At 39.1% G+C, this 27,078-nt stretch overlaps 1 protein-coding gene across 1 annotated transcript in view; it reads right to left on the bottom strand.

Annotated features, from left to right (window-relative positions):
- The window catches only part of LOC5565349 (synaptogenesis protein syg-2), a 284,790-nt gene that overhangs the window by 44,626 nt on the left and 213,086 nt on the right, over nucleotides 1–27,078 (bottom strand). The window contains exons 12-13 of the mRNA XM_021838630.1: nucleotides 18,855–19,065; nucleotides 12,781–12,947 (exon numbers count right to left, since the gene is read on the bottom strand). Of these exons, the coding sequence (XP_021694322.1) occupies nucleotides 12,781–12,947; nucleotides 18,855–19,065 (378 nt within the window). The remainder of the gene's footprint in view (nucleotides 1–12,780; nucleotides 12,948–18,854; nucleotides 19,066–27,078) is intronic.

Here is a 27,078-nt window from a genome sequence, read left to right as displayed (position 1 = left end):
GATACGGAGATAAATTGAAATTAGAACCACGTTCAGCAATCAAAACTGATGTAATTTTTGGCACGGAGATGTTGAGGTTTTTCAATGAGGTGAATATCGTAATGATATGATGTCGAAGCAGAAACCTTTAGAACTGTTATCGAAGGGATTATAATCATTCATAGATGTTTTTTTAGGACTGTAAAAAAAAAATCAAAAATGTTTGTTTTACTCGTGTGTTTTACCACCAACATAAAATGAACATTTCCATAATATTTTAATGACGATGAAAGTATGTGAAAATTTAGCTGTCTTAGTCTTAATTCGTGTCGCTGCGTTAATTAACATCTCTTTTTTTATGTTGTGCGATAGAACTAGTTATAATTAATGAACAAATTAATAAATGAAGCACAATTTCTGCGAGTAGACATATCACAGAACATCGAGTTACATTTGTAATGTTCTCTTTATTACTTTTGTGGGGAATGCCAATAAGGCTATCCATGAGGACTTTTCGTAATAGGACTGACAACTAAAAGTGTGAATGCAACCGAAATGAAAGAGTAAACAAATCATGCGAGTGTTATCGGAGCTTTACATTTTCCTTTGTAATTGAAAGTCACTTAGATCGCGAAACGTCAAAAGCACATGGTAAACAAAAAAAACAGCTGATCGCAGCTCATGGATTGCCTTATCTTTGAGCCGATGACACGGAATGACGAGAATTCGTTTAAGGTGAAACAGCTTGAAATCAACTTCTGAGATTGCACTAAAACTTCAAAGGCACAAATCTCGCAAAGCAGGCCTCCAACAACAGTGCACTTTTTATTTTGGCTTTGTGCACTAGCAAAAAGCTTAAAATAAGAAGATCAGGAACGTTTGCTTACTATTTCTCCAGTTTTGTGCCTTTGAAAACGCGAGTAGGGTCACAAATCGGCCATTGTGACATCCATCTTTCGATTCCGAGATGTTTCACCTTAAGGGGGCAGGGTCCGTCATCAACTCGATAATTTTCAAAAGCAGTTTTTACGTTCAAAATCATGAATATATTCATGTGTTCACTGTATTTTATTCTCCAACCGAAACACAGTGAACACATTATCGACGAATAAATTTCAGTTTTGAACAGAATAATGGCTGTTGAAGTTTCGATGATTACGATGACGGAACCTTGAACGTTAAAGTGTTTGAGTCCTCTAGACAATTCGTAATCAAACGTCAACATTCCACTGCAAAATCGCTAGTGTTTGGAGGTGATGTTTACTTCAAAATTTCGAAATCAACATCTCCAACTTAGTTCTAATACCCTCCGTCCACGAATTATTGTGGCGCGTCGATCGTCGCAAGTTTCTTGTTGAACAGTCAATCCCGTAAATGATTATGTTTTGTTAAGCTTAATTACTTTTAGACGACAGCAGTCAGTGGATGTCTTCTTTGTTGAAATATGTTCTGGGATTCCAACTCCCACAGGGTCCACTTATACACTGTCATAGTTTGTATTACGTGCAATAAATATGTTAAATTTGTCCTTGAAAAACTTATCGAAGCACCTAAAGTTTAATCAACGCATGGCAAAACCTCCACCCCCCTATTTCATAATACCAAAACAGTTGAATTCAAATTCTACCAAGCGTAATGCCACGCTGAAGTAACGCGCAAATTAGAACCTTACAAATGTAACTTTTTCGCATCAGCATGTGTCTATTATTGAACAATAACATCAGAGCAAACGCCTGTAGGTATGCATTATATATGCAGAATCGATGAAGAGAAATCACTCATGTTAGTTAGGCCCTATTGAAATGACAGCACAGAAATGCACAAGGGGCTACCATTAACAACGCGGTTATTTTTCCCAATTTTAGACCCACCTTCCCCTAGTAGTCATTTGTCCATACACAAAATTTACAATTTGTATGGACCGTGGTCATTGGGCAGAATCTCTCCCCTCCCCCAATAAATGACTACGTGGTTTATGGATGACCCATAAGCACGCATTTTTTTTTAAATGTATTAACCCTAGAAATACTCAAATGGATGGATGTTGTTTCTACTATCCGATTGTAATACAAAAGCATGTTTTTCACATCTAAATCGCTATTTTCCTTATCATGGGCATATTACCCTCAGTCCCTAATATTGGCACAAATTGATCAATTTCGAAATTCAATTCGTTGTTTCACCTCAGGACGCAAGATTGCATTACTTCCTAGCGTTTTGTAGTGAAAAATTGTTAACAAACCCGCATCTTGTCAATTTTATTCACAGAAGAGAGGATCGGTGAAGAGAAATCGATCATGCGACTTGCGCCCTTATCATAGCATACGCTTGAATTTGCCTTCTTTCGAGCTATATGAGCCATTTAAGCACGTCACAAACCATGTGCTTTCTTGGACGGAGCATTTAATTTTCATACTTTTGTAAGGTTCCAGTCAATTGGATTAGGGGATTTTTGCACATTATTTGATGATTTATCGCTAATTCATCGTTTTTCCCATTAAAAGTAAGACGATATCGTTTCGGTGTTCATTTTAATACCCCTTCCCCTATTGACAGTGTACAGTGTGTAGTTACACATCAGTTTCAAAATAACATAAGATTTCTGGGTAACTAATGTGTAACAAACGAGTAAACTGCTGACAGTGGTCAACACTACATGTCAAAAAATTTCATACATATTGTGAATTTTGATATAAGAACTTTGCTTTTTTATGACTAGTTATTGTTTTCATAGATATTTTTCAAGTGATTAATTAAAATTGTTGAATTTGCAATTTGCAGCCTATCTAACAGCTTTTTAATAGTTTTCATCATTTTAGATTGGCTGTTCTCAAACAGTTATTTGGAAGTGTTTCTGCAGCAAAATGAAATTAAATGGCGATTTATGATAGGCAACCCAGAAAATCCAACTGCGGGACACGAAACGACGTGATTTTGGAATCACAATCTTCACAAACAATTAAATTAAAATCAAAAACACTGCTGATTTGAGTAACAGCGTCAATTTCCATTTTTTTTTTGTGTCAGTTTTAATAGAATAATATCTCTCATGTGTTATTCAATATAAAATTATTATCTTTTTTATGAGCGCGTCAATTTTGAGCTAGTGAAAAAATTGATTTCACCACAAATTCAAATCGGCATGTTAAATCTATTATGTACTTGTGAATAATTACGCGTTCGAAAATCATACGTATTACTTTTATTGACATTCAATTCTAAAATGGTTGTTCGGTTCCAAAACTGTCAGAAAGTAACAACAACTTCAACGTCGTTTCATTTATTTTGTTACAAGACAACCCATGCGTAATCAACAAATTACATAGCAGTCGCTTGTAAACATCTTATGTAACGAACAAACAAGTTACATAAGGCTCGACTTTTTGCGCTTTTTCGGTTACATAGCAGTATTTTTCCATGTTGCAAATGTATCATATTGTAACTATTGAATATGTTAAGTAGCCGTTGCTGTAAGCTACTTGTAACAATATGTGCTGCTTGGGTTGTAAATGAATGTCAATTGTACATGAAACACTTGAATACAAAGTGAATCAGGCATGATTTATTTGAAAATGAAGTGAATCAACCCAAAACGGCTTCAACATGAAGTGAATCAGTGGAACACAGCTAAATGACTTAAATTCTAGGTGAATCAGACCTGAACTATTTGAATGTTAAGTATTTCAGACTTGAAACAGGTGAATATGAAATAATCATTTGAATGTCAAGTGAATCAGATCTGAAAGACTTGAATATGCAGTGAATCCAACATGAATCACTGATATATGAAGTGAATCAATCCAGTATCACATGAATATGAAGTTAATCAATCCTGAAACATTAGAATATGAGGTGAATCAGGTATGAATCACTTGAAGATAAAGTGAATCAAGCTTGAAACACTTGAAAACTAAGTGAAACAGACATGAACCACTTAAAATCACATGAATATTGAGTAAATCAAACCTGAAACAGTAGAATATGAAGTGAATCAGGTACGAATCACTTTAATACGGAGCGAATTGAACCACTTGGAAATGAATATGAAGTGAATCGATCCTAAATTACTTGAAAATGAAGTGAAACTGACGTAAATCACTTGGATATGAAGTGAATCAGTCATGACTCATGAGTCTCTTGAACGTGAAGTGCATCTGACATGATTTATTTAGTGTGGAGAAAATCTTGATTATCAAATGAATCGAACCTGAAACACATAAATATAAAGAGCACATTAATCACTAGGGTGTGGGGTGAATCATCATTCTTCTTCTTCTTTCTGGCGTTACGTCCCCACTGGGAAGGAGCCTGCTTCTCAGCTTAGTGTTCTTATGAGCACTTCCACAGTTATTAACTGAGAGCTTACTATGCCAATGATCATTTGGTACGAAGATACTCTATGCCCTGGGAAGTCGAGAAAATTTCCAACCCGAAAAGATCCTCGACCGGTGGGATTCGAACCCGCAACCCTCAGCTTGGTCTTGCTGAATAGCTGCGTGTTTACCGCAACGGCTATTTGGGCCCCTAACAATCATCATGAATCAGTTGAATATAAAGTCTTGAATAATCTGAATATTATGTACGTCAGGTATGAATCACTCGCACATGAAGTAAAACATAACCGAATCCTTAACCCGTATAGGCCTGAGTGAAAGCAAAAATTCTAAAACCCTTATGTACGACATTCTTGTTAATATTCAGCTGACTGTTGGAATACTTTTTCAAGCGAGTCCGTCTATATGACGGGTAGTGTATATGTAGGTGGCCTTCACCCTTTCATCATTGATTGATAATAAATTGCGTGAAAATCTTTTGAAGTGATGAATACTCTAACTGCTACGTTTACTTTGGTTTCAGGTTAGCAGATTGCGCTGCAGATAATTACCCGTTCTGTGGCGTAGTTGGTTAACGCGCCCAGTCTAGCGTATTGGGAGTCGTGGGATCGAAGCCCACCAGAACGATTCCATTATTTTTCACAATTTCGCATCTCAATTTGTCCAAATTGACTTTTCTTCAAAACACTGTCGGCTGGCTTAAGTCGTAATAGACATGACAACCCTAGTTGTGTACGTTTACATGTTTTTTGAGTGTTCTTGTAATGGACTCTAAGCCAATTTTTTATATGCACATAAAATCTATGGCTGTTAAATGTAAGTTTTCAGATATGTATTTCTCTGAACATATTTGTGTTGCAAAAACTTGGAGCTCATATTTGCAATCAGATTACATATTCTTGTGACATACCTTCTTGTGCATAAATCTACTGCACTGTACATGTGTTGCTGGAAGCAACAAACCCCCTACAAAATCGATCAGCACATTGTCCTACAACCTATAGGCTCACACAGCAAACCCATTATCGGGCGCAGTGCAAATTTTCCCGTAGGCCTGCGCTTCCCATGGATAAAGCTGCAAAGTACACACCTTAGGCGGCATCCACAAATTACGTAACGCTCTAGGGGGAGGGGGGAGTAGGCTCAAGCGTTACGGTCCATACAAAAATTTGAAATTTTTCATACAAAAAGCGTTACGGAGGGGGGGGAGGGGGTCAAAAATTTCAAATTTTAGCGTTACGTAATAAATGGATGCCGCCTTACGACCATTTAACGTTCCATAGAGTTGCTCCCCGGTGTCACCATCTTCGCCATCTTCATCCATGGGTATTTCCAAGTGTACACAGCAAAAATTAAAAAGGTAATCGGATTCGATCAGGAAAAATTCAAAGAAACCCATGTCGAGAAGCAAAAACAAAACGTGTAGTAAAATGGACCCAAATTTCTCAGCAATGTGAAATGACCTTGAGGTAATGGACGCGAAACTAGACCAGAGGTCAAATTTTCACATCTTTCTTGTAAACTTCTCAAACCAATTCTATCAGTTACTATACTTCGATTTTTAATAGTCACCCACTACTTTCATATGTTTGAATGATGTAATTGTACATCATAATCACGACCGTACGAGATGACGACGATTATTAAAATTTATTTTTTGCTGTATTCAGGAGAAGAGACAACAATTTACGGATCGCATAACGACAACATCGAAGCCAATCGATTTCCATCCCAGCCAGTGCGTTCCGTTGTTGCGTCAGTACTGAGTGGCGCCACACGGTAAGCATCGAGCCGAGGACTTGAGAGTCGAAACAATAACACACATGAAGAGAGAGAGAGACGTCTGTCTGTCAAAACGAGCCCCTCCGGACTCCAGGCTGAACTGAAGTACACTTCCCGGACCGGACCCATTCTCCCCCATAACCAGTGCGATGGTGTTTACAATGCAATGTTTTATGCAACAAAACAGGAATTCCGGAGCCCCTCTGCCACGTCACACTGCCAACCGCGTCAAGTCAAACACTGTTACCACAGACAAATGGGGGAAAATTCTGGTGTTTAGCCATTTTGACTGAACTATTTGTAAATGTCACCTTCAGAGGCGCGCGCTGACGATTGACGTCTTGCGCTACCTCCATCTGCCGGTCAAATTGAGCACTATCCGCATTTTCTGATGCATGACTCAGATAATAAGCTAGACTCACTCAGAAACTGACTATTTTTGACTTTTTACAAAGTTTGTATCGTCTACAGTGCTGACCGCAGAAGCACTGCAAAAGACTAGTAATTAGTAATCCTGAGTTGCATTTAGATTTCTTTCAAAATAGTTAAGTTTTTTGTTGGTACTCCTATTTTCGAGTATAATTCAAAAATATTAGAAGAACTAACAACGTTAATTTAGGAGTAAATCTAACTAAGTTCTTACTACCCGAGCAGAAGAAAATAACTACTGAATACCAAATTGTGGTATTCCATACCAGATAATTTCCAATACTTACAACCTGGATGAGGTATGAATGAGCCCTGCATAAGAGGTAAAATACCTCAAATAATACCTCAAGCATATTCTACGAACACCAAACGGATAACTAGATCAGGTATTGTAATACCTCAATAATACTTGATGGATTTTCATATAAAAATGAAATTTTTCAATTGTAGTTCAATACCTCCAGCAGACCTCAATAGCTTTTTATTACCTCAATGAAGTATTTTAATTGTTTTTAAATTTTGTCAATACCATTATAATACCAAATTGTGGTATTGACATCTAAACAATACCTAATTTTGGTATGATACCAAATAATGGTATGCATAAGTTATTGGGGAATTATTTGTTCCTCCTCGGGTAGCAATCCTTATCATGATCGATGTTATGTCCACCGATGCAAGTAACAAGTCCATTTGTCTCTGCCACTGCCATGTGCCTAAGCTGAAAGAGGCGTGCTTTGCTGTGTTCTCCATTTTATGCCGTAACGGAGTGTTTGTTTGTAGCTTCCAGTTAGACATGGAAGAATCGGCTTTGTCATCGATATCCACCTGGGTATATTTTATACATTTGTGGAAATCAGAAACCTGGTAAGAATTGATATGAATTCACAGAAAAATTCCGATTCAGACATCTACACATTTATAATTTACAAACGATCTCTGTAGATGGATTGTCAAAAATCCAACAGCTGTCAAGATTCTTATAAAATGATCGAAGTCTTCTGAAGTGTCTTCTGAAAGTCAAGAGAAGTGTCTTCTGGAAGTCTCCAGATGAGTCTTTTGGAAGTCTCCAGAAGCGTCTTCTGGTAGTTCCCAGAACTGTCTTCTGGAAGTCTCCAGGAGTTTCTTCTGAAAGTCTCCAAAAGTGTCTTCTGGAAATCTCCAGAAGTGTGATCTGGAAGTCTCCAGAAGCCTCTTCTGGAGGACTTCAAAAGCCTCTTCTTGAAGTCTTCAGAAGTGTCCTGGCTAAGTATTCTTTATTCTTTTTAGAAAGAACTCGTCTTCCAGAAGATGGATAGATCCCCTTTTTTTCAGTTTCTGCCCCAGATCGATCCAGGACAACAATTCACAACAGCAGTTTAGTGCGGACTGATTGTGTGTAAGTGCACGCAGCATGTAAAATGTTTTCATTTGCTAAAGTGAACCTGTGTTTGATTGGCTGTGTGCTCAGTTTTGTATGGCGAATTCTTTGTTGGTTGACACACATAGCTCACACCCTCTCTCCACCATTTTCTAGTGCAGTATGTCCCCGAAACAATCCGAAAGACAGCCTTTTGACTGGTGCAATCCATGCCCGAGAGCTTCGCCAAGAGTGAAAGGCGGAAAAATAGCCTCACTAATTGATTTTACGGGGAACTGGGATGTGGTGCCGGTTTTGTCGTCCGATGTTTCATCCCATTGTGATGGACGCTGCCGGAGGGTCTGTCGTTGTTGTTTCGAATGATTTAGTGCCACAGAATTGGGACAAAAAATGGAACAAATCTGCCTCTGGTTTGTGCTGCGAGGCTAGGTGTTGGCCATCAAATTGATAGCCGCAGGATTAACGCAGATGGGGGTTTGGCGTATGCCGATTCTTTTGTGTATTGACTTTTTATTCTGAGAAATTTTCAATAGAAAATGGGAATAGAACGTTAAGAGATCATCGTTTCTGGCATGGGCAATGTGCGTGCATTAGAGTGACAAAAATAGTGTCAGAAGCCATTGTTAGTGCCAGAAGACTACAGCTCCAGAAGCATTTTCTGGAAGTTTCCAGAAGCCTCCTGGAGGTCTCCAGAAACCTCTTCTGAAGGTCTCCAGAAGAATCTATGACATTTGGTCGAAAGAAATTTGGTCGAATGACATTTAGTCGAATGACGTTTGGTCGAAAGTATATTTCGTCGAACGGACATTTCGTCGAATGGACATTTGGTCGAAAAGGTTTAGTTGCAACAGAAAGCATAGAATATTTGTAGAGTAGCATTTTGGCGCTAATACAAGAGTGATTGAATAACCGTATCAGCGATTTTACCAACAGTCTCTATGTGATTAGTAAAAATTTTTATTCAATTTTATGGACGCTCTCCAACATATTGATCAAGCTCTTAGGTTTTTAATGATTCCTGTTGCTTTTTTGTTCAGGCATGTTCTGCGATTCGAGATTAGCTGATCCTTGATGGAAGCAAGCCGACTTTTGTCTCCTCAGTCAACTTACCCGATACATAGAATTAGTCCTTTTTCTCATTTTTTAATAAAACATATCTTCTACAGCAAACTCTGTTTTTTACCCGAGGTCATCAATACTGCCAGCACAGCCATATATTTACTTGAGGAAAGTTATTAAGCTGGAAGTCACAATAAGTCAATTGGCCATAAGTAGAGTTATCGACACCTAGCATTTACTTCGTCATAAAGGTTTTCCTTAAAGCATTTTTTTCCTGGCGTTTTAATCTTGATTTCCGCATTCAAAAATCTCACCCACGTCCGTAAGCTGCAAAACCCGGAACTCAAAGAAAGATCCCGAGCACTCTCTCTTAATTATTCCATCAAATGAAGATCAATAGTTCATTATTAAGAACGTTGGCATTTCAAAAGAATAATAATGAAAAGTTCACATCGTTGAGTAATAATATAAAAGCTTGTTGAGCAGTCGAAGAATGATGATATTTTTAAAGAATAATAAACTCACTAGAGCTAAATATTTCAGTCAATGTACCTAAAAACTACTTCTTAAAAGTTCAAGTTCAGTTGAATAATAAACGAAATCCTAGATTTTGGAATAATGATCAAATGATTTTTCAATAAACCATTTAAAAATAAACTTTCAATCAAATTTCCGTTCAACTAAACGCCATTCGACCAAAATAAATGTTCCAAAGCAATTCGACCAAATGTCCATTCGACCAAATGTCCTTTCGACCAAATGTACTTTCGACCAAATGTCATTCGACCAAACGTCATTCGACCAAATGTCATTCGACGAAATGTCTTAAAGCCCTCCAGAAGCCCTTCTTTAGGTCTCCAGAAGCCTCTTCTAGAGTTCTACAGAAACCTCTTCTGGAGGCCTCTAGAATCCTCTTCTGGAGGCCTCTAGAATCCTCTTCTTTAGGTCTCCAGAAGCTTCTTCTGGAAGTCTCCAGAAGCCTCTTCTGGAGGTCTCCAGAATCCTCTTCTTAAGGTCTCAAGAAGCCTTTTCTTTCGGTCTCAAGAAGCCTCTTGTGGAGGTCTCCAGAATTCTCTTCTGGAGGTCTCCACAAGCCTCTTCTGGAGGTCTCCACAAGCCTTTTCTGGAGGTCTCCAGAAGCCTCTACTGGTGGTCTAAGCCTCTTCTGGAGGTCTCCGGAAGCCTCTTCTGGATTTCTCCAGAAGCTTCTTCTGGAGGTCTCCAGCAGCCTTTTCTGGATCTTTCAAGAAGCCTCTTCTGGAGGTCTCCAGAAGCCTTTTCTGGATTTCTCCAGAAGCCTCTTCTGGATTTCTCCAGAAGCCTCTTCTGGATTTCTCCAGAAGCTTCTTCTGGAGGTCTCCAAAAGCCTCATCTGGAGATCTCCAGAGCCTTATTCTGGAGATCTACAGAAGCCTCTTTTGGAGGTCTCCAGAAGCCTCTTCTGAAGGTCTCTAGCAGCCTCTACTGGAGGTCCTCTTCTGGATATTTCCAGAAGCCTCTTCTGGATATTTCCAGAAGCCTCTTCTGGATATTTGCAGAAGCCTCTTCAGAAGGTCTCCAGCAGCCATTTCTGGAGGTCTCCAGAAGCCTATTCTGGAGGTGCCCAGAAGCATATTCTGGAGGTCTCCAGAAGTCTCTTCTGAAGGTCTTCAATAGCCTCATCTGGAGGTTTCCAGAAGCTTTTTTGGAGGTCTTCAGAAGCCTCTTTTGGAGGTCTCCAGAAGCCTCTTCCGGAGGTCTCAAGAAGCCTCTTCTGGAATTTTCCAGAAGCCTCTCTGGGGGTCTCCCGAAGCCTCTTCTGGAGGTCTCCAGAAGTCTCTTCTGGAGGTCCCCAGAAGCCTTTTCTGGAGGACTCCAGAAGTCTTTTCTGGAGGACTCCAGAAGTCTCTTTTGGAAGTCATCAGAAGTCTCTTCTGGAGGTCTCCAGAAGTCTCTTCTGGAGGTCTCCAGAAGCCTCTTTTGGAGGTCTCCAGAAGTCTCTTCTGGAGGTCCCCAGAAGCCTTTTCTGGAGGACTCCAGAAGTCTCTTTTGGAAGTCATCAGAAGTCTCTTCTGGAGGTCTCCAGAAGCCTCTTCTGGAGGTCTCCAGAAGCCTCTTCTGGAGGTCTCCAGAAGCCTATTCTGGAGGTCTCCAGAAGCCTCTTTTGGAGGTCTCCAGAAGCCTCTTGTAGAGGTCTCCAGAAGCCTCTTCTGGAGGTGTCCAGAAGCTTCTTTTGGAGGTGTCCAGAAGCCTCTTTTGGAGGTGTCCAGAAGCCTCTTTTGGAGGTCTCCCCAAGCCTCTTTTGGGGGTCTCCAGAAGCCTCTTCTGAATGTCTCCAGCAGCCTCTTCCGGAGGTCCCTAGAAGCCTTTTCTGGAGGTCTCCAGAAGTCTCTTTTGGAAGTCATCAGAAATCTCTTCTGGAGTTTTCCAGTAGCCTCGTCGTGAGGTCTCCAGAAGCCTCTTCTGGAGGTCTCCAGAAGCCTCTTCTGAATGTCTCCAGAAGCCTCTTCTGAAGGTCTCCAGAAGCCTCTTCTAGAGGTCCCCAGAAGCCTCTTTTGGAGGTGTCCAGAAGCCTTTTCTGGAGGTCTCCAGAAGCCTCTTCTGGAGGTCTCAAAAAGCCTCTTCTTTAGGTCACCTGAAGCCTCTTCTGGAGGTCACTAGAAGCCATTTCTGGAGGTCTCAAGAAGGTCTGCCGGATTCCAGCAGCTTCTACTGGAGATCTCCAGAAGCCTCTTCTGGAGGTCTCCAGAAGTATCATCTGAGCGTGTCCAGAAGCTTCTTCTGTTGGCCTCCAGAAGCCTCTTTTGGAGGTCTCCAGAAGCCTCTGCTGGAGGTTTCTAGAAGCCTCTTCTGGGGAGGTCTCCAGAAGCCTCTTCTTTAAGTCACCTGAAGTCTCTTCTGAAGGTCTCCAGAAGCATCATCTGAGCGTTTCCAGAAGCTCCTTCTGGAGGCCTTCAGAAGTCATTTCAGAGGTTTCAAGAAACTTTTCTGAAGGTCTTCAAAAGCCTCTTCTGGAGGTCACCAGAAGCCTCCACTTCAGGTCTCCAGAAGCATTTTCTGAGCGTTTTCAGAGGCTTTTTCATGAAACCTACAGAAGCCTTTTTGGAGGTCTCAAGAAGCTTGTTCTAGAGGTGTCCAAAAGCCACTTCTAGAGTTCTCCAGAAGCCTTTTCTGGAGTTCAATGAAAAACTTTTCTGGAGGTCACCTTAATAATCTTCTGGAGGTCATCAGAAGCCACTTTTGGTGGTCTCCAGAAGCCTTTTCTGGAGGTCTCCAAAACCTCTTCTGGAGGTCTCCAAAACCTCTTCTGGAGGTCTCCATATACCTCTTCTGGAGGTCTTCAGAAACCCTTTCTGTGGATCTCCAGAAGTCTCTTCTGGAGGTTGAGATGTCTTCTGGAACTCTTCGTAAATGTATTTTCTAAAGTTTCTAGATTTCTTAATTTTCCTGGAAGTCAACAGTCATCATTTTCATGAATCTTCAAATTCATCATCAGAAAATCTTGTTGGGGAATCTCCAGAAGTATTTTTTTAAACTTTCAAAGGTGTCTACGAAATGCTCTCCATTCCAGAAACATCTCCTGAAAATCTTAAGGTACATGAAAAATACCTCACTTTCGAAGCCAGATAAAGCCAGATAAACATTGTATTAGTACAATTTTTGAAAATGTTCGGAAACCCGTATACAATATTATGTCACGTTTGATTTAGTAAGGCCTATAAATCAAAAAAAAAAATACCATAGAAATTACTATGCCAAGACAATCCAAAACTTAATTTCTTATAATTAATCTCTCAAAAATGCTGATTCAGACAGAGAGTTAAGGGCATTACGTAGTTAGAAATAAACAATACTCACCATTAAGACTAGGCTGCGAATACTGTACAAAGCCCTCGGAGATGTACCGGCTGCTCCGGAGGGTGGAGGAAGCTCGACTGCACCGGGGGTCGCCCGGTTGCCGCTGGAATTCGTCCTCGAACACATCGTCCTCGGCGTACATCGATGGCACATCGGTTCTGGCAGGTCTGCAACGGGTGAGATAACGAAGCGAAATCATAAGGCGGCACCAATCAATGTCTCTCGGGCGTTGTGTGTGTGTATTGAGATTTGAAAAAGGAGAAATCCTATCCTTTCACTTTGGGGGTATATCGAATCAAATCTTCGGTAATAGTTCGAAAGGACAGAAGACTCAAAGAAAAATCAAATAATTTTCGAATTTTATCCTTTCGACGTTTTGTTCCAGAATGTATCAAATTACGGCTCAGTTCAGGGGCTGCAAAATCCTATCCTTTCACTATTGTAGTATATCGAATTGAATCTATGACAAAAGGTCAAAAGACAACATGTCGAAAGACGAAAGGTCGAAGAACAAAAGGTCAAACGGACAAAAACGTCTAAATGAGAAGAGATCGAAAGACAAAGGGTGGAATGGTCGAAAGGTCGAAGAGAAAAAAAAAGAGAAACTAAAGGTCAAAATCGTTTTTTAAAAAAGGAAAACTTTCCCGAAAAAGCGAATCCTGTTCGGCCTTTTGTGCTTTCTAACTTTTGTCTTTCGACGTTTTATCCTTCGACCTTTTGCCCCTAAATCTATCAAATTCTGGCTCAGTTCAGGGGCTGCTGCGGGAGATACGTGATATCTTCGGCGTTGGAAGTAAGACACCCACTGACCGAGCAACCGACTTTGAGAAGACGACGACCCTCATTAATGGGAAGCAAGTTGGATCCGAGTTGATTTCTTGCTGAGATGAAGGAAAAGAAAACGCAGCTGGAAAGAAACTTGAGACCGTTTCTAACACGTTTCTCCAATCTGCTGGAGCACTGTTGTAGTTGCTTGAACTCGTTAGGTTAAAATGGGATTTCTGTGGAATATATCTAAGTTTTCCATCATGCTTTGATAATTGCATAGACTTAAAGTTATCTTGGCTATCCGATTGCTAAATGTTCCGTTTGTAGAAGATTGTTGCTTGAACAAATTATTAATAAGTATATCATTTTCATTTACCGCAAACTTTCCACCATTCGGAAGAGAATATTCTCCAAAAAGGTATTATCAGATATGAAAAAAGGCAAATTGAACCTTGACACTGCCAATTAGAAGACTTGACATTAATTACTTGAGAGACACGGCAAGAAGAGTGTTTTCAAGTAGGAGCTTAATGTTAATGAAAATGATGATCTAAATTCAAACCAAGATACGAATAAAGCTTGTCGGATTATCGAACCATCCCAGCGGAATCTTTATCATTGATTCAACAGACTCCAAACTTGAATATCACCCCCAAATTGGATTGCTTCTGATATGAATAACACGATCCAATTATCTTCCTTTATCCTCTTATCTATGAGCTAAAGCTCCTCTCAATAGGAAAATAAAACACCTACAAAATCTGCTCCTTCGCTACCAGTAATTGGCCTCCACACCTCCCGGTCAGGTTCAATTTGCTTCAAACTCTGGAGCCCCATTCAATGCGGCGCCTAATGGGATCCGGGATCCAAATTTGACTGTACCGAATACAAAACTCTCCATCACATATGGACACAGAAACACACCCAGAGGAAAGCCTTTTCACGGGAAGAATGGAGAAACTCCGTTTTGAAAAGACCGGATCACACCACCAGAAATCACCTGCCCCCAAATCCCTCTTTTTCCTTGCTTTCCTGCAACCGATATCCATTTTTGCTTGCTCCTAGTCCTGTCAGCCTTCCTTTCAGAATTCGGGAAGAGCCATCCCATTCCCAACCACCTCCCAGCTCATTGATGGAGAAAAATGTAACTCTGTGCAGATTGGTGGTGGTGATTCCCATGGCTAGGATTCGAGATTCGAGCGTCGTTGATTGGCATTGAAAAGAATGTTCAAATTATTATTGGAATTGGAAGTTGAAATTTGCATCCGGAAGATGGCGACGGAAAGGAAGGCAAGACAAGATTGATAGATGTTGGAGAAGTGATGCGTGTGTTCTAGAAATTTTGATGTGAGGATTATAATCATGCTGATAATTCAAATTGAATGGATTATCTGTTTGGAACAGAATAATCTAATTAGTTAAATCTGTTATTTTGGAAACAAGGAAAGATTTTGCCTTGGCATGCTTCCATTTGGGAGCTTGGATAGACATTAGTCTTAAAACTTGAAAATACATAAGCCTCGTAGCTTGAAAAGGGCGTTAATCTGAAAACTTCGAAAAAGACTACCACCTGGAAGCTTGGAAAAGCTTTCACTTAGAAGTACAAAAAAGCTGGCAAAAGAATGCTTGGAATGGATTTTCACATCGGAAGCTTGGAAAGGCTTTCACCTTGGAAAGGCTTTCGCCCTGGAACTTACTTTTAGTAGAGTTAGTTCAAATAAAAAATTGTTGATATGTCATGAAAATCCATAATACGTTTGCAATGGTTCTTGTTGACCTAAAATATTAAGTTTTCTGATTTTTGCTTAACACAGATTTTAACCAAGATTTTTTGGAGCTGACTTTAGATAAAAAAGATTTTTTCAACCGAAAACACAGATAAAAATCTGTTCCTACTAGGAAGCTTGGAAAGGCTTCCACCTTGAAAAGGCTTTCGCCCTGGGAGCTCGGAAAGGCTTCCAACTTGGAAGCTTGGAAAGGCTTCCCGACTAAGGGAACATAACAAAATTATATCAGCATAAGCTATTATGTTATAAGTTTTTTTCGAACATAGGTTGTTACAAACTTGATGCAGGATGTTGTTAAAATAACTAAAATTATAACAAAAAGTGTATGAATAGTAACATAAGCATAACAAAATGTGTTTTAATTCTATCAAAAACATATCAAACCAAGTTATAATATTTTTTTTATATAATTGATTTATTTGAAAGGCCCAAACGCCCAAAAGCTTCACGGGGCCGATTGATACTATTTTTTCGAGTTGAAAATAACAGGTGAGTGGGAATCGCAATCACGTTGAGATCCCTGGATAGCACACATTTTTTTCGTCTCTGTACCGCGTTTGGTTGACAGCCGTCGCTTGTTGTTACCATCGTAGCTTTCGCATGGCGAGGATGATCTGTCTTCGTTGCCATTGTCGTCGTCGTCGTCATCGTCATCGTCATCGGTGTTGTTTGTAGCTTGCTTTGGTTGGTCCGCAATTATTGTTTTCGGCTTGTTCTTGTCTTCCGCAAGCGCACGTTTGCCTCTTGCCAGAATTTCACTGAACGTATCACGGGAAGAAGAAGTGGGATGACTACTATGCATCGATGGGAATTCGTTTTCGTTGAAATTTGTTTCGGCCGCGGGTAATGTAGTTGCTGCTGTAGTTGTTTTGGTCGCGTTTTCGGATGCAGTTACATCCAAACATTTTTGGTTGGGGTGAACTGCTCTTGAGCAGTACTTACATGTTTTGGTCTGATTTGGATGCAGAACCGTAGCAGTCTGGTTTTCGATGGATATGAAGGATGGGATCGAGGTTTTAATCCTCATCTGCAAAACCCGTACTCCGTTGTACACTCCGCCAAAATAGTTTTTCCAGCGCTCATTTTGTATGGAGAGAACATCTCCAAACCGCATCATATAATTTCCGACGGTGGAATGAGGCATGGAAGGTGGAAGATCGCAAACTCTAACAGTGACTGCCCCGCTGTCTTGAACGGTTTGTCCTTATAGACCAGAGTGCGTTTGAGGTTGTTCGCTTTCTCGTACCGCAACGCAATGTCATGATCTTTCACTTCAATGTACACACAGTTGCGGGTGTGGTGTAATTGAATACTGTTGACATCAGCGAGATTCAGGCCAATTTCGTTCTCCAGAAAATGCTGGACTTTGCCAATATCGGGTCGAACCGGAAGAACGTTGAAATCTACGACGATAGTGTTTTTCCGAACACTACTCATATCGAAAGCAGTACGAAGTACAGAGCACAGGAGCAAAGCGAAGACACGTCTGTAGGCAATGAGTAAAAGCTGTCAACTGTAGTTATAATATTTGATACAAAGTATTAAAATTATAATACTGTTCGATATACGATAATATTGTATATTATTGAAATGCATAACTATCTATTTATTTTGCTATAAAGTTGTTAAAAATGAACAAAAAAATATTTTAAAATGAAATAAAACACATTATGTTATATTTCTGTTTTATTATGTTCTATGGATAATGGAGCCTAACAAAATTATATCATAATATGATATGCATATGCATAGAAGTCTCAAAGTCGAAAGTCAAGAATTCTCAGAATTTTTCCAGAAGTTTTTGTTTTAAACTCTTCATAAGGCTTTCCCGGCATCGTATAAAAGCTATCTGAAAGTTTCATTTAAATTTCAAGTCGGTCAGCTAGTTGTTGTCCAAGATGAAAAGCAACCACCATCACGTTGGAAGATGGGACGAATTTGCGACCTACATCCAGGAACCGATGGAGTTGTAAGGGTGGTGACATTGAAAACTTCAAACGGTGTGCTAAAAGATCTGTTGAAAAACTTTGTCTTTTGCCATACATAGATGGTGATGAAACAACAAGCGCAGAATAGTAGATTGCTCAAATCACCCCTATCTCCCCACTTCCCTTTCCTTTTCGAAGAGGATTTGTATATTTTCAGATATTGGACATCTCTGGGTTGCTGAGAATGTCGGAAATCAGCGATCCTGGCAACCCTGGCAGTATGCTACTTTACCAAAAGCAGATAATTTATAGATTTCGACGGATGAGCATGAGAGATTCGAATAGGTTCCACACTTCTGGCTATTGTGATATGGATGAACACATCTCTCTAATCTCTCTTATCTCGATCGGGAAACATCACATCGGGATGAGATTGAGGAAGAAACTAGATTGTAAGGCAAATTAATGTTAGTCATAAGTAAGCTTCCAAAGAGTAGGGCACGCGTGTCAGTTTAGTACTAAGCAATAAATGTTTTTTAGTCTTAGTCTTTTGCGATAATACATGTGTTTGATTGCCGTTTTAAAAAATGTGTTTTATGTGCAACCTTGGAGCTGGAAAACCCCAGAACATACACGCTGATTAGGATCAAAGACATCTTCAAATGGACATTTTTTAAATTTTCAAGAATCCCCCGAATCTTTTAATTTTTCGCTTAGCACCAGAACTAATATATCTCCTTAAGCTTCTTAAGTAAATTCTGTGAATCTACTCTCAGATGCTTCGTTAGTCTTCAAATTGATAATTTTCGACGACAAACATTACCTATTTACAGAAGCATCCAATGCTTAAATTAGTGTCTGTTGTATAGGATAGGATAATCCCTTGTGCGGATTATCCTATCCTATACAACAGACGAGATTGTTCCATTGAAATATGTGACACAGTGATGGTATGTGTTTCAATATGAGACAATTTTTGAAGGTTTGTTTCCCCAGCAGTCATAACCCTCTCCCAACGTTAACCGCCCTCGATAGTGTTTTCATAAATGTCAAACTAAGCTACATCCTGTCTGTAAAGAGCCACTCGACCCATCACTGTGGGATCATGTACGCCATTTTACGTCTTGCTTAACGACTGTTTATGGCCCAGCAGGATATCCGGACCGGCTTCGGCAGTCACTCAGTTCCTGCCGGCTTTTAGAGCCAATTACTCCAATGGGGTGCGGTTGCTACATTACCAGCCGAAAGACACACTCAGCCATCATAAATTGTCATTGCTCCTCGGACGAAATGAGCAGACCCCGAGAAACAGCAGACAACAACTCATAAAGCAGGATCAAGGCAAATTTTCGGTCCCAAAAGGCGGTGGGCCCCAATGCTTCTTAGCATTGCACAGTGGGGGACCATCATACAAAAGTCTGACAAAATCCGAAAAATTGTTACAAATGGCTCTTTTCTAGTAACTGTAGTGTAAGGAAATATGTTGTACATAACATTTCGATATCATTTACTGATTAAAAGTTTGGTCGGTGAACCCGCCACTGTGCATCGTGGGTCAGGATCCACCCCCCTCAATTCAGTAATAACTTACCGCATTCGCTTCCGCACCTCCTGCGGTTCGGGCGGTTTCGGTCGCTTGAGCCTGCATATCGCGACAAAGCCGGCCACGATGACCGAGGTGATGACGACACCGGCCGCGGCCGCCACCGCCGCAAACATCACCATCTGCGAGTGCTGCTTCTGCTTGTCCGCGTTGGACGTTTCCGCCGGGGTCGGGTCCTCCGAGATGATGGTTTCGTCCACTGGAAAAGGGGAAATCGGCGTGGGAGATTAGTTTTACAAGTACTACACTGGAACCTCCATTTTCGTTAAATAGGTTTACGTAAATTCAATATAAGGTGGTCTACGATATGCCTTATTGAACTTACGAACTCTTTGGATAATAGGTATTGAGATACATCAAGGTAATCAGTGGCCATTGTGAGCTGTATCATTGCAATTCATACTCACGCATGATCAAATTACTCTGATCTATCATGCTTTGGTAAACTTATCTAAGGTTATACAAGTACTTATTTGAATATAGAATTTGAGAATCTACACGCATAATCAGCGACAATTCTTACGCAAATGAATGATGTTTACACCTGTGAGCTATAGAATCCACTACGTCGAAGAGTGGCCATAGAGTTAATCACAGCAAGCTAGTTGGCACCTCTGAATGATCTCACTACTGTCACTTGCCCACAAAATGCATTCATGCTGCCTCACTTGCGAACCGACACTTGCCTGGGTAAGATGTATAAGCATCGCGTGGAAGGTGATTCCTTTCTGGTGATTATCCAAACTCCACATCACCCAAACAGGCTCAATAAAATAAGCCCTATAAAGTTTTGAGTTCAACAGTTGTATGCGATTATCCAAAAACTAACTTAACCAAAGATTCAATACCGTGTACCCAAACTATCGCATATCGTTTGGATGTGCTTGGAATTTGTGATTTAAGACAGTAAATTATTCACAATATTTTGCATAGAGCATAATTAATGATCATACATTTTCTACAAATTTCACAACAACTTATTTTTGCAAGCAATATTCATGATTATTTAACTATTTTAGAATCTATTTTCAATAAAAAAAAAACACGTTGAAAAAATTCAAAACAAAAATTTCTCTTCAAAAATATTTTATTGTACATTTATTTAGTCCCATAAATCCCTAAATTTCCATCTTTTTATAACGTTCTCTGTTGAACATTGTTGAATGGACTAGAAATGACGGAGTTCATGGGAAATAATCTCCATAATAAAACAATTTTACATAAAACAACATGAAAATCAAAAACTTCCAAGGAATCGGGGCAAAACGTGCACCATAGATTATTCCAGAGCGATTCCACGTTTATGAAACTATCACCAATCGATTCCTGAGAAAATTTCCTTTCGAATGAGCTATAATACTCATTTTTAGTCTTACTATTGTGAAATTTTTTCTACCTTTGGGTTCGGATTTCCCCAATGTGGCACTGTCAGAAGACGAAGCTTCTCAATCGCAAAGTTGAGCGTACACACATAAGGAGACAAATAATGCAACTGTTTCTGTAAGAAATATAATTTTTATTCTATATTTTGGAATGGCCCTCAAAAATGTAAGCATTTGTCCAACCATGTGTAGGCTTAAAACGTACGGAAAATTGTCTAGTAATTTATGATAATAAAAATGTTTCAAAATGCACCCTTTCTGTGTAGGCAAAATTGAACGTACACCTTTGCGTTTGGGTTAACATTCATCTTTAGCCCAATTTTTGAGTAAATTACGTATTTTTGCTTGTCAGTGTACATGTCAAAATACCCCAGCTGTCTAAATAGTGTAGACGGAACCACAGTTTTGCTATATTTTGGATGTTTTGTTTAAAATGGCGACGAATCGAAAAGAAACGGACATTGCTAAGCGGACTCAAATAATTAGCCTTTGTTGTCGGGGAAAATCGTTGCGGGAAATTGCAGATATCGTTGGCAGAACGCATTCCACAGTGCAGAAAATTTTAAACAAGTGGAAATATGAGGAAACTATGAAAAACCGTACCGGTAGAGGACGCAAACGGATTCTGACAGCAAGCGTTGAACGGGTAATTGTCCGAACATTGCGGAACTATCCTAAAACAAGCATTCCGAAACTGGCCACTGACATCGGAAGGCCTGTCAGTGCTGATACCATCCGGCGTGTTGCTCATAGAAACAATTGCCTGGAAGAATCCATTCCTGTCTAAAGCAAATATTAAAAAGTGACTGCAATTTGCTAAGGAGTATGTCGATAAGCCGCCGGAGTTCTGGAACAGCGATGAGATGAAAATCAACCTATTTGGTTCTGATGGAAGACCGATGGTGTGGAGAAAGCCTAATTCGGCGCTGGAGGCCAAACATTTAAGCCCTACGGTCAAACACGGAGGAGGAAGTATAATGTTATGGGGTTCAATGGCAGCTAGTGGAACCGGGACAATGGGAGTTTATCGATATCACTATGGATAAAATGGGTTATTTGAACATCCTCAAACGTAACCTGCAACCTTCCGTGCAAAAATTGAATCTACCAAATGATTACCACCTTCAGCGGGACAATGATCCAAAGCACACCTCTCTCGTCGTACGTGAGTGGTTGCTTCAGAATGTCCCAAAGCAACTCAAAACACCTCCGTAGCCACCCGACTTGAATCCCATCGAACATTTGTGGTGGGAAGTGAAGCACCGATTGAATGACAACAATCAAAATAGAGCCAAAAACAAAAAAAAAATTAAAGTAGCGATCCAGAACATCTGGGATAGTATTCCTTCAACAAGGACCAGAAATCTGGTGGAATCGATGCCTAGACGCTTGCAAGCAGTGCTAGATGCCAAAAGTGGACATACAAAATATTATTATTGCCCTATTTTGCAATTCGGACTTCATATTAAATCATTTAATATGGAAAATGTGAACTGCACGCTCAATTTTGCATATATGTGAATTGATGTTTTTTGATTTTTTTTTTGATTTGTTTTAGAATTTTTTCGATAAAATAAATGAAAAGAGATTTGGGTTCATACTGTTGAACAAAAAAATCAAAATATTTTATTTGATTCCCAACTTGAAAATAGCAGTATTACTTAATCAATCCGACGTGTACGCTCAATTTTGCGATTGACTGTATATCTCAAGTGCTCACATTGTCAAGTCGCAATGACGAAGCTCTCACGAGAGCAGCTATTGAACTTTCTATCTGATTTTGAAGAATTTCGAGGAAGTAAATGTGTTTGATAAATTGAGTGCATATCGTTCCATGATTCTAGCGATATAAATAACAATCATACCGGATGATAAACTAAATAATTGTCAAGTTTACGATTCCATCACAAGCCGCAGTGACGGAAAATGAAAAAGAATTTGAAGAAAATCTTTGTCATTGTCTCACCGTCCGATGGTAGTGAGAGAAGCATCTATGCAAAAGTCGCGCGACACCTGTTTACATTGACGCTTTCCAGCACTCTTTGAGTACCAATCGGAAAGTTTACGAATTGGTAATTCAGATTTTTTTTATCATAAATATCATATAAGAGATTGAAGGAATACCATTGAAATTTTAAAAAGAACAACATATGATTTACTATAGAATTGAAGATGCTTGTTTTGCGAAAAAAAATCTTAAACTTTGTTTAACTTTGACGTTTAAGAGAAAACTAATTAGATCTTATACCAAAGACCTCGACTATCCACAACATCGTCGAATACTAGTTGGACGATGTACAGAAAACATTTACGATTGCATTACTAAATACGAATTGTAAGAGTACTTCTTTCTAACAAACAAGAGACAAAGGAACTATCATAACATATTTTTTTAATATTTACAATTTTACGGATGTTCCGGGTTTGTTCCGGAACCATGAAATATTATGACCCGAGCAGAAGAAAATAATTACTGAATACCAAATTGAGGTATTCCATACCAGATAATTTCCAATACTTACAACCTGAATGAGGTATGAATGAGCCCTGCATAAGAGGTAAAATACCTCAAATAATACCTTCTGCATATTCTACAAATACCAAGCTGATAACTAGATCAGGTATTGTAATACCTAAATAATATTTCATGGATTTTCATATAAAAATGAACTTTTTCAATACTAGTTCAATACCTCCAGCAGTCCTCAATACCTGTCGAATACCAAAATGAAGTATTTTTAATTGTTTTAAACATTATTTTCAAATACCATTGTAATACCAAAATGAGGTATTGATAACTGAACAATACCTAATTTTGGTATGATACCAAAATATGGTATGCATAAGCTATTGGGGAGTTATTTGTTCCTGCTCGGGTAGTCAAACATTCAGATTACTAAATACGAATTGTAAGAATACTTCTCTCTTATCAACAAGACATAAAGGAACTATCAGAACATTTGTTTTCTTTTCAATATTCACAATTTTACGGATGTTCCGGGTTAGTTCCGGAACCATAAAATGGCCGTAATGGTCAAACATTCGGATTACTAAATACGATTTGTAAGAGTACTTCTTTCTAACCAACAAGAGACAAAGGAACCATCAGAACATTTTTTTTTCAATATTGCCAATTTTACGAATGTTCCGGGTTAGTTCTGGAACCATGAAATGGCCATAATGGACAATAATTCATATCACTAAATCCGCCATGCAAGAATATTGTCGTGTGCTGCTACGCAGCAAAACGAAATCATGACAGTTTATATCAGTTCCAATAATTCTACTTGATGTAAGGAACTCAGGATGGTTCCAGGGCTCTAGGTGGCCAGGGCGAAGTCTCCGGTCAATAGATCTCCGGTCGCCACCAATCGATTCAGCAGCCTTTTTCCGATCTAGAATGGTCAAAGTCATTTCCTGAAACCATTACCCAGCTGAGATATTGCATTGAGTCTCGTTTTGGAGCCAGATTTTCTCACTGTGCACTGGATTGCACCTAGGGAGCTTGCAAAAGTTATCTGGACGCGTGAAACATGCCAGACGTTGCAGCACTGTATCAAGTCTTTTTTAGGGTTAAACTTGATAAAGGGCTAACATAGGGTGTCCTAACGTCGGGCATAAGAAAACATGCCATTTTGTTTTCCCTAGGCTGGTGGAGCTACAAAACTCCTAGTTAAAATAATTCCAGTTGAGTATCCTAGAACAATCAAAATTTTCTGGAAATTTCCAAACGTATCTTGGGAAGTCACCTGAAAGTTACCAGAAATTTCTCAAGGTAGTCTCATATGTTAATATGTTACCGTTTCGGGTACTTTACCCTCTGATCCAACTCTTAGCACATGAGTGATGAAAATTCGTCTTAGAGAGAAGACCAGGCGACAAAGAGTACTGTTTAGATTGATTTGTTATATGTAAGAACTCGATTATTGCATACAATTTTGCATAAAATTAGTTGTATCAATTAAAAGCTGAAAGTAAAAATAGTCAGGTCCTGAGACGAGACTCGCGGAGACGGTCTTCTTTTTCTGTGATTGCTTAGTTTTTTGTTTTTCCACTTTGTGTTTATACCAATCATGCGCAAGCCGTTCAAACCCTCACATGAACCTCTCAGCAAAAAATGGTTGCGTTTGTATCACACCGAATCGTAAAAAGCCTTTCGAGTGAAATTTCATGCCAGCAAACATAGCAGACATTAAAAACAACTAATCTTGTGTTTAGATTTATCAGCAACTTTGGAAAAAACTGCTCCGCTAACTGAGATTTTAAAAGCAGTTTATTTTGAATAAACTACTTTTCACTTTTTCAGCCATAAAAACGACGGACTGCATTTGACGATGATATTTTTCCTCTTCGCGAGTCTCTCTCAGGTCAGGTCCACTCCAAAATTCAACTTGAAATAATTAGGGATACCTTGGCAACACAACAAAGATTGGCAAAGCGCCTGCGCAAGATTGTCAGTTTCCTTTCAACCTGCTGATACTCAACCGCGTTGTGAAAATCCGAAACATTAAATGATATTAGAGTGTCCATCCCGGGACATCCCGGAACAAAAAATCCCGGGATTTGTCAAATTTCGGGATTTCCCGTTTCCCGGGATTTTATTTCTGATATCCCGGGAATCCCGGGATTCCCGAAATGTACGTAGAATTCGATGAAAACCACTAAATTTCAATGAAAAACAATGTCATTTTTTCTCACTATCAACCTTATTTGATAAAGTAGAAAAGCATAGTGAAAAAGAAAATAAACGAGTAATTAGTTTCATGAAAAGATCCATTTACCAAGTAAGAAACACATATTTTTATTTGTCTAGTTATAAAGTTTTAATGCTTTTCTTTTCAACATTAGCCATTTTTATAAGCCTATGCTGAGATAACAAATTTGAAAGTACACCTAAACTGCCGCAAATCGCAAATCGGTACCATGTGTAAAAAGTAGGCATTGCGAAAATGGACTGAGAAGTTTTCAATCCCGTTTTCCATGCAAATATTCAAAAAATTCCATTAGATTGGAACATGTTTCGATTTAAATGAAACTTTCATAATTTGCTTTTCACCCCGTTACCTTTCCAAGAAAAATATTAAGATGACCAAATAACGATTCATTTTTGTGTTACACGATGCGAAAATCTGCTGTGGAACTGACATGCGTTAACTTTTCATTATGGGACAATTCGACTTGGTGTTCTTTCCTAATTTTACTGAACAAAAAGTGATTTCTCGTTAGTGCAGCTGAATAATCATAAGAAGATATAATGAAAACTGATATCAACTCAATTTTGACCAAAATGTAGATACCACTGATTTGCGATTCACGGCTGTAAACTTCAGCCATTAATTTTAAGTAATTAACTTTTAGCATGATCTTTGATCGTTTCTTTTGTTCTTAAGGTTTTTCTGGCTTCTCAAATGTTTGAAGCAAATTGTTTAAATATTAGGACTTAAGATTTTATCATACATTCATAAGTGTTATAGAGAATTTGAAAAAAAAATCCAGAACAAACCCGTAATAAGTCAAACTAGGTTTTGATTTTTGTTAGGTTTCTTCACCAGAATATCTGAAATGTCATTTTCTATAATTAACATATTATTTTACATTATCTATTTATTTCATTGAAAAAACATTGTATTTTTAAATTTGAACTTACATTTTCAACCAACCAAACCAAACCATTCAACCAAAATGCTAGTTTTATTGAAAAATTGATAAATCCCGGGATCCCGGGATTTCCCGGGACAAGCATAGATTTTTGTCCCGAATCCCGGGACGAGCAAAATGGCCGGGAAATGGACACTCTAAATGATATTCATTCTAACCAGCTTGACTTTTTTACATTCCGCTTCGGGAAGTTGTAATTTTTGCACGAGGAACACTAAAGATGCATCGATATAATCGAGTCCGTGCATCGGATCGTTCATTACCCGTATAGCAGCACATTTTTTAATTAAAATGAACCTCATTGATAATCAATTTTCTAAAACTGACACTCTTCTGCTTCTGATAATCAAAAACACCAACGACATATGGGCATCGTTGTTTGTTTTGTCCTTCTACTTTTGTGCCATCTTCATTGAAACAATCATATTGGTGGTGGTGCGGTTACTTTGATGGTTGCATAAATGTCAGTGAATTGAGTATAGTGAGAAGAGATTTTTTTCGTACCTGATCTATGGTCACTATGGCTTGAAATGAATAGGACAGAAAGACCACACGAAATTGAATAGAACGGAAAGCAGAAAAAACGCTAGAAGTGTCGAGAGATGGAACGTTGGTAGTGTGCGTGTAGGGGAAGAGCACCAATTTTCGACCCATTCAAACGATTTTGGCCTACTTTATATGAAAGTCCGAAAATTGGCACAGAATTCTTGTGGGTCGAAAATTAGTGCTTTTACCCTAATATTATACGCAAGGGAGCGAGAGTGAGTGCCCAATCTGGGAACGTGTTTGCCGAATGTGTTCTATGGATAATTAAGAGCGACAAAAGAACTACACAAAACGGTGTTGTGTTAGGGTGGAACTAAGATGAAATATAATAACCGTTTGGAATGATCAGTAACTGGGGTGGGATCAACAAGGAAAGGTTTTTTTTTCTGTTCGGAACATAAACCACTGCGACCAATATTTGATCTATTGTGGTATATCCCATGTCCGCAGGAAAGGATTCTAATTGAAAGGTTCCGTCGAAAGGGTATACCCTTTGAAGAATGTGGTGGGTACACTCTCCAATGGCACGCTCCTTTTTCAATCAAAAACAGATCCCTCGATAAAGCCAAGAAATTACACCGATATTGTCCATGCATCAGAATCCTAGTCCTTACTTTTTCAAACTA

The sequence above is a fragment of the Aedes aegypti genome, chromosome 1 (genome assembly GCF_002204515.2).
Source record: "Aedes aegypti strain LVP_AGWG chromosome 1, AaegL5.0 Primary Assembly, whole genome shotgun sequence".
Taxonomy (NCBI): Eukaryota; Metazoa; Arthropoda; class Insecta; order Diptera; family Culicidae; genus Aedes; species Aedes aegypti.
Note: the sequence above shows the minus strand (reverse complement) of the source record. Positions and strands in the feature narration are given on the sequence as shown.